At 36.9% G+C, this 19,664-nt stretch overlaps 1 protein-coding gene across 2 annotated transcripts in view; it reads right to left on the bottom strand.

The window, feature by feature from the left end:
- The window catches only part of LOC149414913 (uncharacterized), a 59,682-nt gene that overhangs the window by 10,752 nt on the left and 29,266 nt on the right, over positions 1 to 19,664 (bottom strand). Inside the window, exons 1-8 of one of the 2 annotated variants that reach the window (XM_089643133.1) lie at positions 14,458 to 14,585; positions 13,940 to 14,055; positions 13,095 to 13,244; positions 12,867 to 13,007; positions 9,122 to 9,237; positions 4,370 to 4,438; positions 3,887 to 3,947; positions 70 to 203 (exon numbers count right to left, since the gene is read on the bottom strand). In XM_089643133.1, the coding sequence (XP_089499259.1) occupies positions 3,899 to 3,947; positions 4,370 to 4,438; positions 9,122 to 9,237; positions 12,867 to 13,007; positions 13,095 to 13,229 (510 nt within the window). In that variant the 5' untranslated portion in view covers positions 13,230 to 13,244; positions 13,940 to 14,055; positions 14,458 to 14,585 and the 3' untranslated portion in view covers positions 70 to 203; positions 3,887 to 3,898. Of the gene's footprint in view, positions 1 to 52; positions 204 to 3,886; positions 3,948 to 4,369; positions 4,439 to 9,121; positions 9,238 to 12,866; positions 13,008 to 13,094; positions 13,245 to 13,939; positions 14,056 to 14,457 lie in introns of those variants that run through there. The other variant, XM_089643134.1, reaches the window with a different exon arrangement.

Below are 19,664 nucleotides of genomic sequence, written 5' to 3'. Positions count from 1 at the left end.
TGTTATTAATGTATATGATACGGTGCGGTGTGTATAGAATGCAATTTCATACCATATCCCACGGAAGATGGGTCGCCCTCCATCGATGAGTCCGATTATCATCTATGGGTATATATTTGGTCTTCCTCCGCAGCATTTTCAGGAGATCCCTTTTATCTTCTGCACTTGATGTGGCACCCATCTTGGCGTGTTTAAATTTTGACCTAGAATTTTCCAAACAACAGTTTATTTTTCGAAATTTAAAATCTTTTTCTTGCAAGGCGATTGGAGGTAAGTCGGTACTGGAAAAATAACATAGTTCCTGCATTGTCGTTTCAAAACCAAACAGCTAATAATCATTAAATTATACCTAAGTTAGGCACTATTATAAAAATAAAGTAGAAAAACCATTTTAGAAAAGCCTAATTTATCAATTTTTAGTGTTTATTTTATGAAAAATGAAGTAGGTACTGGCCGAAAATGCCAAAAAATCTAGCTAATAAAATTTTCGTATGGTTGGCAAAATTGGAAGATGGATAATATCCTGCGGGTGGCCTCATTGGACCGGCCGGAAAGGGTAGCTACTTCCCAACATGGTTCAGAGCAGTGTTGCCAACGTAGGCGATTTATCGCCATTTAGGTTACCCAGAACGAGAATCGGCGACGAAAAAATTTAAAAGAAGGCGACTGGTCGCTTATTAGGCTACTTCGGAGAAAAGTTAAAGGGAATCAAGCTCACGGAGAATATTTGTGGGGAATATGTGGGCAGAATTTATGCGAGTTCATTAGAATTACTGCAACTGAAATTCGGCTACTTAATGTTTGAAAAACGGCGACATTAGGCCAAGATCCGTTGGCAACACTGTTTACAATACTGGCGCACGGCGTGTGTTCGTGACAGCGCGGCTATTCGCAAATATAGTTTTTTGTAAATTCTAATTTTGCTTAAAATCGTCCAAACAGTTTTAATATCTTCATTCCAAACAGCAAAGTAAGTTTTTTTTCCATTTTTAACCGCCATAGCTAGTTTTGTGATGTTTTTTTATGGATTATGTGAAATCTACGTTAAAAAATGGCGATTGTGGTAAAATTGAAATCAGGTTCGATAATTGTGTTTTTTTTGCAGGATGTCAAGATTTGGAGAGTGGGATCTGCACTGCAAGGTGAAATGTCGGATCTTCTGCTTCAAAATACGAAATGGAGCGTGTCTTGGCTAAGTATGGTCCGATCAGTTGCAAGAAAGGTTTTGCCTTTGTTGAATTTGAGGATACGAGAGACGCAGTCTTCTGCGTTCAGAGTCTTCTCTGTAAGGGGTCTGGATGGCACGTGAGTATATGTTACCGACACAACGCGCGTGGTTTCACCCAACTAGGTCCAGTGAACACACTTGAGATTTACTGCCTTTAGTATCGCACACAAGTTCGTTGGTCAGACAAGCTGTCACCAGTGCCACAAACACGTTGCTCTAGGCTCCTTTTTGTGTTAAAATGCCTTCCTGTGCTTTTGAGAGCTGCACAAATCATTCTCGAGCAAAACCTACCAAATCTGATGGAATTTCTTTCCATTCGTATGTGCTCCAAAATCACTTATTATTTCAATAAATACAATTATTCATAGCATATTCAGGCATATATAGATATTTGGTCTATTCACGCATCGTTATTGGCTATTCGTATGCATTTCGTTATATAACTTTAAATGCAGCATATTTCATCCCTCAGATGTAAATAATTGGCTTATAGTAATTAAGGGTAAACATTTAGAATCGCTGTTCACGCTCAATAAGAAAACATGGCTGAGCTATCAAATTGCATTAAATTTTGAAACTTTGATTGACAAAAAATGGAACTTTAACGCATTATTTTCCACTCCCCTGGATTTAAATATGGTTTTTATTGTAATTAAATCAAATCAAAAGTGTTATTTCTGTCTATTATTGTATATGGATGAGATCCCATACGTTGAAAGCAAATTTTCATTTTATGTAATTTTCAATACAATATTCATATTAAGTGTGGCTAGCAATCCTGAAAGTTTACCAAATATTCAAATTAAGTGTGGCTAGCAATCCTGAAAGTTTACCAAATATTCATATTAAGTGTGGCTAGCAATCCTGAAAGTTTACCAAATATTCATATTAAGTGTGGCTAGCAATCCTGAAAGTTTACCAAATATTCATATTAAGTGTGGCTAGCAATCCTGAAAGTTTACCAAATATTCATATTAAGTGTGGCTAGCAATCCTGAAAGTTTACCAAATATTCATATTAAGTGTGGCTAGCAATCCTGAAAGTTTACCAAATATTCATATTAAGTGTGGCTAGCAATCCTGAAAGTTTACCAAATATTCATATTAAGGCGATGCATTACATAGTAATTTAAAATCATGTGGTTTGATCCTAGAAATGTTTCAGATGCTTTAATTAAATACCGCGAGTAGAATACATCTTAGCCTTTGAAATAATCCACTATTTTTTAGATAAGTCTTTTTATAAGCCCAGAAAAAATAATGTATAAAGCCTATGAAAACTGCTTTAAAGTTCAAAATCTCCTACTTACGAACCTAAATAATAAATAATAATAACCTAATAAATCTGCAGTTGATTTAGCTTGCTTGATATGAACGTACAGACACGGATCTATTGTGAGGATTAACTTGGCTTTTGTCTTGGCATCGTCAGCTACTGATATATCAACAGTTTTCATGCACTGTTCCATACCTTCCAATATAAGTAAATTTTCCACAGCGAACGCCAACTCATCGTAGTTTTCTCGTCCTTTCAGCTTGGTTATACTTGCGAGGTATGAATTTGACGCCATTTCTGTTAAAATGTCCAACACTTTATGAGTTCGTAACAACTTCTTAACCCTATTCCTAACACGAAAAATATATCCGCGACAACAAGAAATTAGTTTTTAACACAAACACAATTTGACTATTATCGCAACTGATTATAACGCCTGGAATTATCTGGGCCCATAACCTGTTAAAAAAATGCGGATGAACAATGGATGAACTAACGTTTATTGAATAGGTTATCGTACACAGATGGCGTTAGTAGTAGTAGTATTTTGATAATTAATATAACATGATGTTTGTGCTTCTTGAGGAAATAGGCCTCTTTACTTTGAATTTTGACTTCCAGCCAAATCTACAGCACGACTTGTAAATAGAGACGGCAGTGCACTGTGTCACATTTCATGAAGGATAAAGACACAAAGGTGTGAATAGATTAATGATATTATGGTAATATAAATAATTACTTTTTGTGTTGTGATGGAGGACTTAGCCAGCCGAGGAATTGAACACACTACGCCTGAGTGGGACCCAAGCGCGATGTCAACTTGGCCACCGACCGGTCGGTGCGTATATGATACGGTGCGGTGTGTATAGAATGCAATATCATACAAAATCCCAAGGGAGGCGAGCAGCTCTTGTTTGGTGCATTAGGTGATCATTTTGGGGAATATACAGTCTGTGAACTCTTGTCACATTGACATCATAAATAATTCTGAGCCATTTTGAAAATTGAACGGACCCCGTTAAATCCATTAAAGCATTATTATCAAAAGCGGAAACGGATCAAGAATCGGCATTTAACGAGGACTGTAAAAATTCAAAATGAAGCTGATTGTAAATTTGATGAATGTGATGGGAGTATGGAACACCCTAATGTAAGTCTAAGGTGTTAATTCATGTCACCTTGGTTAAATATATTTTAATGGCCAATGGTAAAAGATACGGATGAAATGGTATCTCAATTATACGGCCAGTTTGAGAGTGAAATTTGTAACCGGTGGTTTGATCTTTGCATCCATGTCTTGTAGTATTTTTGTTGTATCATAATTGGCCACAATGCAACAAGGACTAAAACCTAGAAACAACATTAGTTGGACATAATAATTACCTTGCTTCTTCTTCAATTTGCTCCAGCTGCTCCCTCCTTTCCCTTCTCCTCCTTGTCTTGTCTAGAATAAATGAAAAACATGAGCATTTACATAATATGGCAATTAGTGGGGGAGAGTGAATGGGGAGGAGAGAAAGAAGGAAGGTATTCAGATCTCGACCACAGAGGCCGAGACAGAGACCACAGAGGCCACAGAGGCCGAAACAGAGACCACAGAGGCCGTTCATTGCCTTTGCCCACATTTTATGTAGAAGGTGTTAATTCATGTCACCTTGGTTGAATATATTTTAATGGCCAATGGTAAAAGATACGGATGAAATGGTATCTCAATTATACGGCCAGTTTGAGAGTGAAATTTGTAACCGGTGGTTTGATCTTTGCATCTATCATCATCCATGTCTTGTAGTATTTTTATTGTATCATTTTATTTCATATCAATTGCCCACAAGGACTAAAACCACATTAGTTGGACACAATAATTACCTTGCTTCCTCTTGAAGCTCCTCCCTCCTCTCCCTCCTTCTCTTTTTGCTCTCCTCCTTGTCTTGTTGTCTAGAATAAATGAAAAACATGAGCATTTACATAATATGGCAATTAGTGTGGGAGAGTAAATAGGGAGGAGAGAAAGAAGGAAGGTATTCATATTTGGTCACTAAATATACCTAGGTCTACCCCTAGAGCTGAGCGGAGTGACCTTCAGCTTGTGTCCAGGTATTACTAACATATGTATTTTGCTATTTTTTATACTTGTTCAGCGTGCAAGGGTGACCTATTCTTACCCGTGCGCATTTCATGTGTGCATATGAATGTACATAGTACTAAATTTTGTAAATTTATATATTCAAGTCATCAAATTTTGAATAAGTTTGGATGTGTGTGAGTACATTGTACATCCGTTTGGGATTTTGATGATTTTCATATGTACTTTTATCATATTCATTTTGGAAATGGTTATGTAATTAACTGTTTTCAAGATGCGCTTGCTAGTCCGGAATGGTGGGCGTATCTTCAAGATAGTTTATAGTAAAATACAGTTGGGTTTTATGTTTCGTTATCTTGTTCTGTTTCGTTATCTTGTTCTGTTTCTTTGTCTTGTTCTGTTTCATTATGCCCTTTGGGATGTTACATACTATAAGCTGGAGAAATAGTGCATTTTCAATTGCTAGGAACCATACAACATTTGTATTTCAAATGGGGAGACATTCTAAGAAATATAACGACAAAAACTCAAGCAAATACACTCGTAAACAGACAATAAGTACCACTGAGTACCACTATCACGTACTGTCAGAAGCCGGCTAGAAAATGGGAATACGCTTATGACGTCACACGAGATAGCCCCGCCCCAACATTTCCTTTTGGCAGTATTTCAAAAATGGTATTTTAGACTCGCTCTAGAAAATTTATTCGTCAACATAAAAATAAAATAAAAATTCCGTAATCATCGTAATTTTTTGTACCATGTTATTGCAAAAATGTTGTCATTATGTACCTGCTGACAAACTACATAAGTAATAACTACATATTCAATTTGGTAGGCGGGAATGGGTACCCCCGCCCTGGGAACCATTTATTGGATGACCAACACCTCTGCCACAGGTCACCCCAAGTGGTTCGCTACGTTTGGTGACTTAGCAGGGGTGCCCGGGTTCATGGGTTAAGGTTTGCCCAGGTCTTGGTGACGGGTGCGTCGGCCCACCTTCTGCGTGGCGGGCCGGTTGGGAGATGCTGGTTGAGGGAGACCCTTTACAACCGGTTACCGCTGTCCGGGCCGCTCGATAGTACAGGGGCCCGACCCTCAGGCTCACGACTAAGGGTGGGCTGCCCCATCAGCGAGTGAAAAAACCCCGCCACTGCTGTTGTGCCGGTTCGTGACCGGAGGGGACCCAGCAGCAGCGTTTGGAGCGCATTGGATGCCCTCTCCAGCCGGACTCTCCCAGCCTATCGCCTAGCACCGCAGTGGGTGGGCTGGAACCAAACGCTCATCACTCCTGGACAGCCTGAACCCCAGATTCCTACCCACCCCTCATACCTTTCCTTTCCAGACCTTTCCTTTCAAAAAGAAAAAAAAAACTTAAAATTCATGAACTTACAACACAACAATTTTAACATCGTTACAGCGGCGAGTAGCAGGCGTCCCCGGTGCGGGCCAAAACTGTTGGTAAATTTTGCCAACATTCGCGGCCTGCACACAAATTTAAATTCCGTCCATCACCATCTTTTGTCCCAACGTCCCAACCTTCTTTTCCTATCCGAAACTCAGATAGCCGAGCCGCCAGACTCCTCCTATCTGGACTGCCCGGGCTTTACCCTCGCAAGCAAATTCCGACTCAAAGGAGGAGTCTGCCTCTATAGTCGAGCTGACGTCAACTGTGTACGACTATTGAGTCTGGAAAACTCCAGATTCGACGTAATGTGGGTGCGCGTCAATCTTGCCAGTACGGCAAGATTCTACGCATGTCTATACCGCTCACCGAACCTTAGCGAATCAGACACTTCCGAACTCTTCAAACATTTGAGCGATACTATTGATGATCTCTTGCCCCGCTACCCTTCGGCCGAGTTTGTTGTTCTGGGGGACTTCAATGTTCATAACGAACCATGGTTGAAGTTCTCAGGCCCAACGGACTCGGCTGGCCGACAGGCGGAATCCTTTGCCATTTGCTACGGATTAGAGCAACTAGTTCAGGAGCCTACAACGGTTCCTGATGTCCAGACTCACCGCTCCAATCTGTTAGACCTGTTGTAATATGGCAATGAAATAACATTCAGTTGGTAACACTACATGAACAGGAAGTAGGTGTCAAAAGTATAAGTCTCTGTAATGGCTGTAATGTGTGTGCTCTGCTACAATAAACGTTATTTTGGTTAAAGATCACCATCTATTATTTATCAAGACTACAAGACCTATTCTTAACTACTGTGCCACACGGTTATAAGATTGACGTCACAGCGCCTCTGGGATCATCTGACCACTGCCTAGTGACGACATCAATCCCCGTTAGCCTCAGACCAACCAATGAGAGGCTGAGGAGAAAAGTGTGGCACTATAGGTCAGCAGATTGGTTCGGTGTGCGGGCCCATTTCAACGCTTTTCCGTGGTCAGCTGTTTGTTTTCGGACTTCGGACCCTTCAAGATGTGCCCAGGAGATTGGTGAAGTCATCAAATCGGCGATGGATGGCTTCATACAATCGACTACTAAAGAAACTGGTGTGGGCTCAAAGCCGTGGTTCAGTCGACAATGCTCCGAAGCAGTTCGATGAAAAAACGCGGCTTACCGAGCCTACAACACATCTCGAACGCCCGAAAGCAGATCAGCATACAACAAATCGGCAAAGGAATGCAAGAGAATCATTAATAGGTCAAAATTCGAACACGACCTGCAGATCAGCAAAAAGCTGGCTGCCTGCCCGCATGGCAGCAGAGCATTCTGGTCGCTTGCGGGCTCAATAGGTCGAAATTTTTGCAAACCCAGTTTGCCACCTCTTACCAGACCTGACGGCTCACTAGCAAACACCGCCACCGAAAAGGCTAACCTATTAGGGAAAATGTTTGCGGAAAACTCGACCCTCGACGACGGAGGTGCTGTTCCGCCGTCGGTTCCTCACTGCAGCTTCTATATGAAAAAGCTGAGGATCCGGCATCGGGATGTACTCCACGTCATACGGGGGCTCGATGTTAATAAAGCTAGTGGACCTGATGGAATACCTGCCCTGGTATTGCAGAGGTGTGCTGCGGAAATAGTTCCAGTTTTGACAAAGCTCTTCAAAATGTCCCTGAAGTGTGGCACTGTGCCCTCTGGTTGGAAAAAAGCGGTAATTCACCCTATTCCCAAGAAAGGTGACCGCTCCAACCCGGCCAACTACCGCCCCATAGCGATCACATCAGTTCTGTCCAAAGTGATGGAACGTGTGATCAACGACAAACTACTCACATACCTCGAGAAGAACAAAATTATCAACGACCGTCAATACGGATTCCGGCGGAACCGCTCGTGCGGTGATCTTCTCGCGTATGTGACGCATGTTTGGGGGCGGTGCCTGGAACGTCACGGTGAGACCCAAACGGTCGCACTAGACATATCCAAGGCCTTTGACCGGGTCTGGCACCGAGGACTTGTCAACAAATTGCATTCTTACGGACTTCCCGCATCCCTGTGTACGTGGATTGCTGACTTTTTAAGGGATAGGTCGATTCAGGCGGTTGCTGACGGTTTCACCTCTTCCTCGCACTCCATAAATGCTGGCGTCCCACAGGGATCGGTTCTGTCTCCGACTTTGTTTTTGTTGCACATCAATGACCTTTTGACATGTGCACCGATTCATTGTTACGCGGATGACAGTACAGTTCATGATAGCTTTTTGTTTGACAAGCCCCCAAAGGGCACACAAACTCCAACGGCTCGGAGGGCTTTGAAGCAGAGAATGGACGGTTATCTCGAGAGTATTTCCTCCTGGGGTAAAAATAATCTCGTCGAATTTAATGTTTCAAAGACCCAATCCTGTCTGATTACGTCTAAAAGGGATCCAAATGATAATCTAGTCTCCTTCAACGGAAGCAATCTTCCAAACAGGCCTTCCATTGATATGCTTGGTATAACTGTAAGTGACCAGCTCAGGTACGGGGGCTCCATCGAAGCCAGAGTAAAGTTGGCCTCTCAGAAGCTGGGCGTACTGTACAGGGCCCGCAGATACTTTAATAATACACAACTGCTGACCCTGTACAAATCGCAAGTGCGCCCTACTGTCGAATTTGGCAGCCATCTCTGGTCCGGAGCCCCTAAATACCTGAAAAAAACCCTAGACTCTGTGCAGAAACGGGCGGTCCGTTTGATAGATTCCCCAATCTTAACAGACGGACTGCAATCTTTAGAGCACAGGCGTCAGGTAGGTATGCTGTCCTTGTTCTACCGGTATTACAATGGAAGATGCTCTGAGGAACTAGCGTCATTGATCCCTTCGGCACCGGTGCGTAGTCGGGATACACGCCAAACGCGCGCCCAACATTTGTACACAGTTGCCGGCCTCTGTGTTTCCTCCCTCCTACAACATGGGACTCTTCAAGACCCATGTTCACTCCTTCCTCTCCACAAAAAGACCCTCCACACAGCATCCCCAAAGATGACATAGGCCCTGAGGGAAATTATTTTCTTCAGGGCCTCCTTTGTGGAGAAAATATAAAAAAAAGCAGGTTTGAATGTTAATAAATAAATAAAAAAAAATAATAATAATTACTTTGCTTTTTCCGGGGACTGCCGGCCACTCATTATATGAGAAAGCTCTCGGTGGAGGGCGGCCGCCTCCTCGGGATCAGCTTCCAACAAGACCACGCCGATCTCTTTCAGCCGTTCCTGAGAACATAATTGATACCAAACTAGTTTAAAACATGACAATGTACTATTATTTGGAATTAATATGTGAAAAGGAAAAAGCAAATAACCCATATTTAAGAAATGAAAAGTCATCAAACAACATTATATTTCAAAACATTGTTCTTATTGTCTATATTACCCTCCACACAGCATCCCCAAAGATGACATAGGCCCTGAGGAAAATTATTTTCTTCAGGGCCTCCTGTGTGGAGTTAATATTAAAAAATATATATATATATATATAAAAAAATGTTAATAATGCAAATTTAAAAATCTTATCAATTATATGGAGCCATTTGAGTAAAAGCCATTGGTAAAAAAGTAATTGGTAATTACTAAAAAAATAATCTTTTATACTATGCAAGTACCTATAGTGAAATAAATTATATGAATTGTTAAAAAAACTATAGCTATATAGGGTCAATCCGCACCAAATCATCCAGGCCATGTCACCCACCATCCCAGATTTTGATGAAACTTTAAATTTTTAATCCTTCCATATAGATAAGAAAATATACCAAATTTTACCTTCCTACCTCAACTCGTTTTTTTTTATGGGCAGTTGAAGTTTGGGCAAAATAAGCGTTTTTACATATTCCGAGCACTCCGGAAGAGCTTGTACCTTCAATGAAAAAAAATTGTATCTTTGTCATTTATAGTGCAAATGCAATGAAAATTTTCAATATTATCAAGAAAACTATGCTGATTGCAGAAAAAAATAAATAAACCCTTTACATTTATCTACTTGACTTTAAAAAATTACCAAAAGTAATTTTTTAAGTAATTTTTGGGACGGAAAAGGTACTTTACAAAAAAGCAATATCTCGGGAAGGTACAGTGTTAATGAAGTAATTTTTTTTTTTATTCATATCTACAAATAGCATAGAATCACATACAAAAATAAAATTCATGGCATTTTACTTGCTTCAATAAATAAAATCCATTTTAAACTTTTTTCAAACTTTTTGTAATTTTTTTTTTATTCTTATCTACAATAAACATAGTACAACCTAAAAAAATAAAACTCCTGGTATTTTGTGTGCTTCACAGTGTAGAAACGTTTTTAAAATAAGAAATCTTTATCATACAGAATTGTTCTAGGTTTTTTTAAATCTAGATACAAAAATAAATAAAATCCATTTTAAACTTTTTTCAAACTTTTTGTGATTTTTTTTATATCTATTTTTAGTTTGTAATTGGGCAAGTTATAGTTTAGGTATATAGCTGGTAATATAGGTTGAATGAATGGACTAATATCAAAGAAACAGTCCTAGAGACAAGTCACTACATGGAAATGATGTATCTGCAACAAGAACAAGACAGAACATGAAAATTACTATCTGCCTCATCACTAAGTTTGCAGGATACTACATGCTTTGTTTCCTCTGACATGCTTAGTTCTGAGTCAGCTTCAAAGCAGTGATCATCTATATAAATACAGTAGTTGTTTCATGTTATGGTGTACGTTGTTAAAATGTCTCTAATCGAAACAAGTTTAGTTAAATGTAGTGTGGGACAACATAATGGTACTGAATGTCACAAAAAAAGTTATACTAAGTCAGAGAAATTAACGAGTGTGGATTTGTTAAGTGAATTTGAAAAAAAGCTTATTCAACAAAGAAGTTTTGTATCTACAGACTTGGTTTTCAACATTTGTGAGCACCACAGAATATTTAACTTAAATAAATATGAAACATTTCAAAAAGCTTGTTTTGACGGGTCAAAAACTGCAAAAACTTTTTAAATCTGTGTCACCATCAAAAAGACTTCAACTTGAAAGCATGTTGGTCGTTTTTTGCTACGAGTCATGGGAAATCTCCCTGTGATGGAATAGGTGGAACAGTAAAACGTCTTCTAACTAGAGAAAGTTTGCAACTTGGCCCTGGCAACACTATCACAACTGTAGACAAAACTTTTAAGTTTTGTCAGTCGAGAGTAGAAAATATATATTTTTACTTGCTGAGAAAAGAAAGCTTATTCACTTGCAGGCAACAATTACAGCAGCGTTTTTCACAAGCTAAAACAATACCAGGCACTCGAGGTTTCCACTGCTTTGTTCCTCTGTCTGAAAATGAAGTTGGCACAAAAAGGATAAGTTCAGATTCAGATTATGCTTTGATTTTTAACTTCAGTGGGGAACGAAATCGCTCTGAGCAACTAAGTATGGTACAAATTTGTACAAACTCTTATGTAGCTTGCGTATATGACAACCATTGGTTTTTTGGACTTGTGGTTTCCAAAGATGAAGACGAGTGTGATGTATCAATCAAGTTTATGCATCCTTTTGGCCCAGCTCCATCCTTTTACTGGCCACATCAAAAAGAAGATATTTGTTTTGTTCCACTACAAAATATTTTTAATATCGTTGACCCTCCCACAACAAAAGGTTCAGGAAGAGCTTACTACTTTCTTGAAAAAGACGTTCATCATGCTGATCAAAAGTTCAACCATCTTATGGGTCAGATCAAGAATAAAAGTAAAAAATGAACTTGAACATTTATTTGTAAACAATATTATTGTAATGTACTTTCATTTAACCTAATCCTACATTGCCTGTTTTATTTTTATTGTATTTGTTTTTTAAAGAGTTAACTTTGTATTGAAAAGAGTTAAAAAGTTGATCTTGTTGTAAAATATTGCTATGGTGTATGCATTCAGGGTAAGGAACAAGGTACATTATTTTGTTGGTGCCTTAAGCTTACATTGCAAGCTTACCAGCATGTTGTAAAGGACCGAATAAGTTTGACTTTTTTTATTTGCAAATACAGTATCTAGATTTTAAAAAACTTGGAACAATTCTGTATGATTAAGATTTCTCATTTTAAAAACGTTTCTACACTGCGAAGCACACAAAATACCAGGAGTTTTATTTTTTTAGGTTGTACTATGTTTATTGTAGATAAGAATAAAAAAAAAATTACAAAAAGTTTGAAAAAAGTTTAAAATGGATTTTATTTATTGAAGCAAGTAAAATGCCATGAATTTTATTTTTGTATGTGATTCTATGCTATTTGTAGATATGAATAAAAAAAAAAATTACTTCATTAACACTGTACCTTCCCGAGATATTGCTTTTTTGTAAAGTACCTTTTCCGTCCCAAAAATTACTTAAAAAATTACTTTTGGTAATTTTTTAAAGTCAAGTAGATAAATGTAAAGGGTTTATTTATTTTTTTCTGCAATCAGCATAGTTTTCTTGATAATATTGAAAATTTTCATTGCATTTGCACTATAAATGACAAAGATACAATTTTTTTTCATTGAAGGTACAAGCTCTTCCGGAGTGCTCGGAATATGTAAAAATGCTTATTTTGCCCAAACTTCAACTGCCCATAAAAAAAAAACGAGTTGAGGTAGGAAGGTAAAATTTGGTATATTTTCTTATCTATATGGAAGGATTAAAAATTTAAAGTTTCATCAAAATCTGAGATGGTGGGTGACAAATCCAAAATTTTCTGGATGATTTGGTGCGGATTATTAATATAGCTACTTCCGTTTAAAAAATATATATATATTTAGTTTGGTCAAGTATTCTAACTGCAAATCCAAATTTAAGTTTTGTATGAAGAAGACTACTTTACCAATTTGGAGGATTTCAATCAATTTACCTCCATTCTTATTCCATTTGGCTGGAGCAATTGCTCAGCATCTTTAAGTATCTCTTCCATGTTTCTGGACTTCCGAACACCCTTTATCAGCTGGCCCCAGGCAATTTTACATACTGGGGCCGTGTATTTCCCGAAAGCAATCTATTAAATAGAAAATGTTAATAAAAACGTATGTATGTTATTAATGTATATGATACGGTGCGGTGTGTATATAATGCAATTTCATACCATATCCCACGGAAGATGGGTCGCCCTCCATTTATGAGTCCGTTTATCATCTGTCGGTATATGTTTTGTTATCCTCCGCAGCATTTTTCGCAGATTTTTTTTTTCTTCAGAAAGAAACTTTGCGTTGGCACCCATCTTGACCTGTTTGATCTAGAATTTTCCAAACAAAAGCATGCAGTTTATTGTTCGAAATTTAAAATCATTTTCTTGCAAGGCGATTGGAGATAAGTCGGTACTGGAAAAATAACATAGTTCCTGCATAGTTATGCATTGGTAGAGTGGGGCGTCTCTGTAGCCGCTGTAGAGCTGGTCCGATCGCTTGTCGCTAGTTCTTGTAGCTGATCCCGGGTCTGGTCCGAAGGGGTAAGCAAGTCCGTGGTCCAGGGTGAGGCGGGGGTCAAAGTAAAAGAAGGCGAGCAGAGGCAGAAGTCGGAGCGAGGTAGAGGGCAGAGCAGAGAGAGAGGTCTAGAGCTGGTGGTGGTTGCTGGCTAACTCTGCTTTCTGCCCGCACCTCCCGCGACACGATAAGCGGCGCGTTGTCTTGGCCGATTAGCAGCCTCGGCTTCACTGATCGACGGCCGGCCACTGTTTGTCGCGGAAGGTTCAAGTCTGTAACGGTGTGGGCCGTCACCGTGAACTCGCTTCCGTCGCCGCGCACCGACAGCTTCACCCGCCGGGACGTAGCGTCGGACGAGCACATCCCGTTAGTGCCCTAAACTAAAAAGGTCAGCAATACTTTGAGTGTCTTTGGCCTTTTTACCTGCATATTCCAAGTTGGCAACTACATAAGTAGTTTAGCAGGTTTGAATGTTAATAAATAAATAAAAATAAAAAATAATAATTACCTTGCTTCTCCCGGGGGCCGCCGGCCACTCATTAAGTCGGAAAGTTCTCGGTGGAGGGCGGCCGCCACCTCGGGAGCAGCATCCAACAACAACTCCCCAATCTCTTTCATCCGTTCCTGAGAACATAATTGATACCAAACTAGTTTAAAACATGACAATGTACTATTATTTGGAATTAATATGTGAAAAGGAAAAAGCAAATAACCCATATTTAAGAAATGAAAAGACGTCAAACAACATTATATTTCAAAACATTGTTCTTATTGTCTATATTACCCTCCACACAGCATCCCCAAAGATGACATAGGCCCTGAGGGAAATTATTTTCTTCAGGGCCTCCTGTGTGGAGTTAATATTAAAAAATATATATATATAATGAATAAAAAAGTGTTAATAATGCAAATTTTAAAATCTTATCAATTATATGGAGCCATTTGAGTAAAAGCCATTTGAGTAAAAGCCATTGGTAAAAAAGTAATTGGTAATTACTAAAAAAATAATTATTTCAATCAATTTACCTTTACGTCCTGTCGGGGATGCTGAGACGACTTCTCAGCATCTTCGACTATCTCTCGCAATGTTCTAAATTTTCTTTCATTTTTTCTGATACTGGCCCACGCATGCTTACACACTGTGGGCGTGTAAATGCTGAATGCCACCTATTAAATAGAAAATGTTAATAAAAACGTATGTATTGCTACGGGGAATGGAAAGCTTTCTAAATTCGTTGTAGGTAATATAATATATGGTACATAGATGCAATCAATTTGCACAGTGAACATTTCCTTCAATGGAAACTTGGACGCCAAACTATGCCACTGAAGACAGACAAAGTATGCTGAACAGTGTGGTAGAATCTGAGAACTATACAGTTTATTGTTCGAAACATAACAGTATGTTATTTTTTTTTTATTTTTTTTTTTTTTTATTGAAAATTTTTTTGATACATATATATACAGGTACATACATAATAACAAAAAATAAAATAGAGTAACAAAAAAATCCCACAAAGGCGAGGCCTGTGCGTGGGCATTATTATTTGTATGTGGATATTTAAAACAGTGGTTTAAATAAAAATAAAATATTGTACATGGTGATTGATTTTACCGTAATTTCAGTTACTTTTTACTAAAATTCCAAAAATATTTAAGTGCTCAATGAATATTAATTGGTACAACAAGTATTAATTGATACAACAAACACATAGCAGACTTTATTATTTTATTTATTTATTTTTTTTATTTTTTATTATTTAATAAATGTTTACAAGTTACATGTTTAGACATTTTTTTTAACTACCATACTAGGCTAATGCCCGTGTTGTGGTAGTTATACATGAAATAATAATAACAATGACATAAAAGAACTAAAAAATACTTATAGTAACATAAGTATGTAAGTATAAATCATAATGAAGTAATAATAATAAAAATAACTTAGAAGAACTAAAAAATACTATTTTATAGAAACATAAGAAAGAATTAAAGAAAAAAAAAAAAGAAAAACAAATTTGATGATAAATAAAACTAAAAACAAGTATATGAAAATTAGTAGTAAACTGAAAAATAAAGAAAAAGTATATGTATATTAAAAAGATACAAATAAAAATTAAAAATATTAAACATTAAGATTAAAATTTAAACATAATTAATGTAGATTGTTTAATGCATATAATTGTTTGTGTGCAAGTTTATATAACTTAGGTGTTATCTATAAGACAACATGTTTATGTTCAACACTTAATTTTAATTTTCGTGATATGAGACAAGTTGGAAAAGAAGTTTTTAATTTTTTTTTTTTGTGTTAGGAACTCATATAATCTTTGAAGAAAGGTCGTCCCCTTTCAAAAATCCATTGATGTACACGAGCAGTAAATATGGATATAGAATTACTTGACTTTAAGTCGGTACTCAATGCATTGTATATTTTAGGCGCGATGAACCAGAATTGCCGTTGAGCGAAAGAGGTTTTAGTTTGAGGAACCACGCAACCCAGGTTTGATGAAAAGCGGGTGTGAGCTTGGTGTTGTGGAGCCAACAGTAGGTTATTTTTTCGTATGTAACAAATGCTTACCTTAGTAAATAACTGTCGTATATCTAAGACCCTGATTTTAGCAAAGAGTTCATTAGAGGGATGGAATTATATATCTACTCTTAAAGCTAATTAGTTGTAAGTATAATTAATGGCTTTGTTAATAACTTATAAGAAAAAAATATCTATTTTGGCTGTTTTGAGCCAAGTTTTGATATATTTTTTATATGAATGAAGATTTTGACGAGTGGTCTCTTTAAGGGTTGAACATACTGAATTATAGATTTTTGGAGCAATAAAACTAATGTGTCTCTGGGCCTGTCTAGTTTTACAGTGGGGTACAACATACTCACAGGCGCCACATCTTCGACTGGAACGATTAGAGTTTTTAATAAAATTGTTTGGGTGCTTGTAGATAAATTTAAGACATTGAAAACTATAGGTTTGTCTAAGGTCCAAAATATCGGTTTCCCTAAACAATTGTTTGGAGGGATAAGATTTACTTTTCTGGTACATAATCTTAATTATTGATTTTTGGGCAATTTCTAATGGTTTGAGATGATTATTGTAACTTCCTCCCCAACCAATTATTCCATAGGAAATAGATGAATGAACTAGTGCATCATAAACTAATTTTATGGTTTTTATATTAACTATATTACACATTCTTTTAAAAATATAATTTAAATATCTCAGTTTGTTAACAGTTTTTTCTATATGGCTGGTCCATTTTAGTTGAGAATCTATGGTTACACCTAAGTACTTAACATTTTTTCCTGATTTCATCTCTTTACAGTTTGAGCATGCGGTAGGGTTACAATTTACATTATGAAATCTTAAATTAAGATTAGTTTTGGGAGCTGACTTCAGTGTGTTATAGAAAGGAATACAGAGAGTTTTTTCATAATTTAAAGTAAGAAGGTTTCTATCTAGCCACTCTTTGACAATAGTAATACATTTGTTAGCCTTATTAGTTGTGTCTTCCCATGTATTTCCTTGGACTGTTATTGCAGTATCGTCAGCAAATGAGAAAATATTACCAGGTATAACAATGTTACATAAATCATTTATATAGATTAAAAAGAGTAGCGGCCCTAATACAGTCCCTTGTGGAACACCGTGATTTACTGTATCAAAATTGCTCAAACACATTCCAATTTTTGTACATTGTTGTCGATTCGAAATGTAATTTTGTAAAAGCATGAGACATTTATTTTTAATTCCAATGTTGGATATTTTATTTAAGAGAGTACTATGGTTGACTGTGTCAAAGGCTTTCTTCAAATCTAAAAAAATTGTTAGGGTTTTAATATTTGAGTCTAGGTTAGAATAAATTCTATTGGTTAAATTAAATATAGCATCGTCAGTGCCGAGTTTGGTTCTAAAGCCATATTGGTTAGCTGATAGGAGTGCATGAGATTCCAGAAAATCGATGATTCGTTGTTTTATACATTTTTCTAATATCTTGGACAATTGAGAAGTTAAGGTGATTGGTCTGTAGTTGTCTGTTTTACATCGAGGTCCTGATTTGTGTATTGGAATGATATTCGCAAGTTTAAATAAATCAGGGAAAATACTCTTACTGATACATGTGTTAAATATATGATGTAGTGGTTTGATTATATGTTGTTTTATGGATTTAATTGTAGCATTACTTAAGTTATCAGGACCATTTGCAGACCTAACGCTTATGTTATCAATATGGTTTGAGATTTCAACTTCTGTAATTTCCATGAATTCAGATAGTTCAGAGGTAGAATTTTTAGTCTCTAAATAGTCTGAGAATACATTCTGAGAGTGTAAGCTAAGAGAAGGGTTATTGTCTATTAGGGTAGATGCAATGTTTGTGAAAAAGTGATTGAAATTGTTTGCAATATCTTCAGCATTCTCTAATATTATATTATGTTCGGTTACAATTTTTTGGGGAATTTTGTGATCCTTTTGTTTCCTGTTTGAGATCTCATTTTTGATGTTCCATGTTTTTCGTGAGTCGTTTTGTGCTTTTTGGAGTTGTTCAGAATAGTACTGTTGTTTGCATTTTTTTATAAGAGTATTAAGGTAATTTCTATATATAATATAATGGTTCCTTTTGCTGTAATTTTGTGTTTCATTGTTGGTTATGCAATGGTTTTCGTAAGTTTTGTAAGATTTGAACAGTTTATTTCTATGATGTATTGATATTATTAGACCACGTGTGATCCATGGTTTTATGTGTCTATGTTTACTTTTAGGTGGTTTTCTTTGTTCATAACATTTTTCAATGTGGTTTTGAATAATTTCATAAAAGTTATTTAGAGACATATTAGGGTCGTTATTAGAAAGCACCGAATCCCATGTTTCGGTTGTTAGTGATATGTCTAGTGATAGGTAATTAATTTTTGTTTTTATTTCCTGCTAGTTATTGGGATCGATGTTTCTGGGAGAATTTATAACGCAATGACCGTAGAAGGTGGGATAGTGGGTCTGTAATGTCAATTTTTAAGGTAGCAGATCTATTTGGGTATTTTTTTTTGCTTTCAGAAATATGTGATCAAGACATGAATCATTAGGATGATTGGGCCTAGTAGTACTGTTCAGGTAAGATAGGTAACCTTTGGTGTACAGTAAGTTTAAGTATTCGTTTGCAGATGGATTTAGTATTGCGTTTTGTATATTTATATTAATGTCTCCCATTAAAAATGAAAAATCAAATTGATTTGAGCTATGTTCGTCAATAAAAGTTTTAATTTCGTGTATGAACAAATTTGTGGATAATGAGGGAGAGCGGTATGCTGACAAAATAGAATACTTTTTTCCTTGAGAGGTAAAGATTGCATGGACAGCATTTGAATATTTGAAATTTGGGCTGACAATGTTAATATTAGATATAGAGTGTACATTATAAAATATGGTAATGCCATCATGAGAGGTGTGTCTAGCTGGAATTGAAAAAGAAATATAGTTTGGTAGGCTGAAAGGGATACATTCGCGCATTTGCGTTTCGGTAAGAGATATAAAATCAATTTGGAAAGATAACGAGTTTAAAAGGATACAGAACTCATCAAAATGTTTCCTAATACTTCTGATGTTCATATTTAGTACATTGAAAGATGTGTCTTCGAAGATTGAGTTTAGGTCTTGATAATTTTCGCATTCATGGTTTTCCGGGATGCTATATACTTCTAAGGAGGCCATTTTTATTGAGTCTGGGAGGTATCCAAAGAAGTTGTAGAAGTGAGGCACGGTTACTGGAGTGGAATGTCGCTCGCATCTTTGACATATATTATTGGTGAATCCTTATTTTTACGGAGAAGGACGTTCCCGTTTTTCGTCCACGCATATTGGTATGCCATTGATTTTGTTGCTCTCGCTAGCCAGAGTAATTGCTTGTTTTGTGGCGTCAGCTTTTCATTTATGTAGATAGGGTTTATCGAGGTGGAGTGATTTATATCTTTGGCGGAGAAATATCCCGCTTTCTTTTTTTGGGAAAGGATCCTGTCTTTCAATTCTTTTGTAGCCATCTTTATTGTTATACATTTCTTTAGTGAGTTGGTGTAAATGTTTATTATGGAATTATTATTTAGTAAATCTTCACACCCTATTTTTTTAAAGATGCATTCTATAGGTATTTTAGGATTTTCTTCTTTTTTAGTTTCGATTCCGTTGATTTTGAGCGATGTTTCAAGGCAATTTTGTAGAGATTGATTTACAACAG

Source organism: Hesperophylax consimilis, chromosome 19 (genome assembly GCF_061612785.1).
Source record: "Hesperophylax consimilis isolate HC1 chromosome 19, BYU_Hcon_1.0, whole genome shotgun sequence".
Taxonomy (NCBI): domain Eukaryota; kingdom Metazoa; phylum Arthropoda; class Insecta; order Trichoptera; family Limnephilidae; genus Hesperophylax; species Hesperophylax consimilis.
Note: the sequence above shows the minus strand (reverse complement) of the source record. Positions and strands in the feature narration are given on the sequence as shown.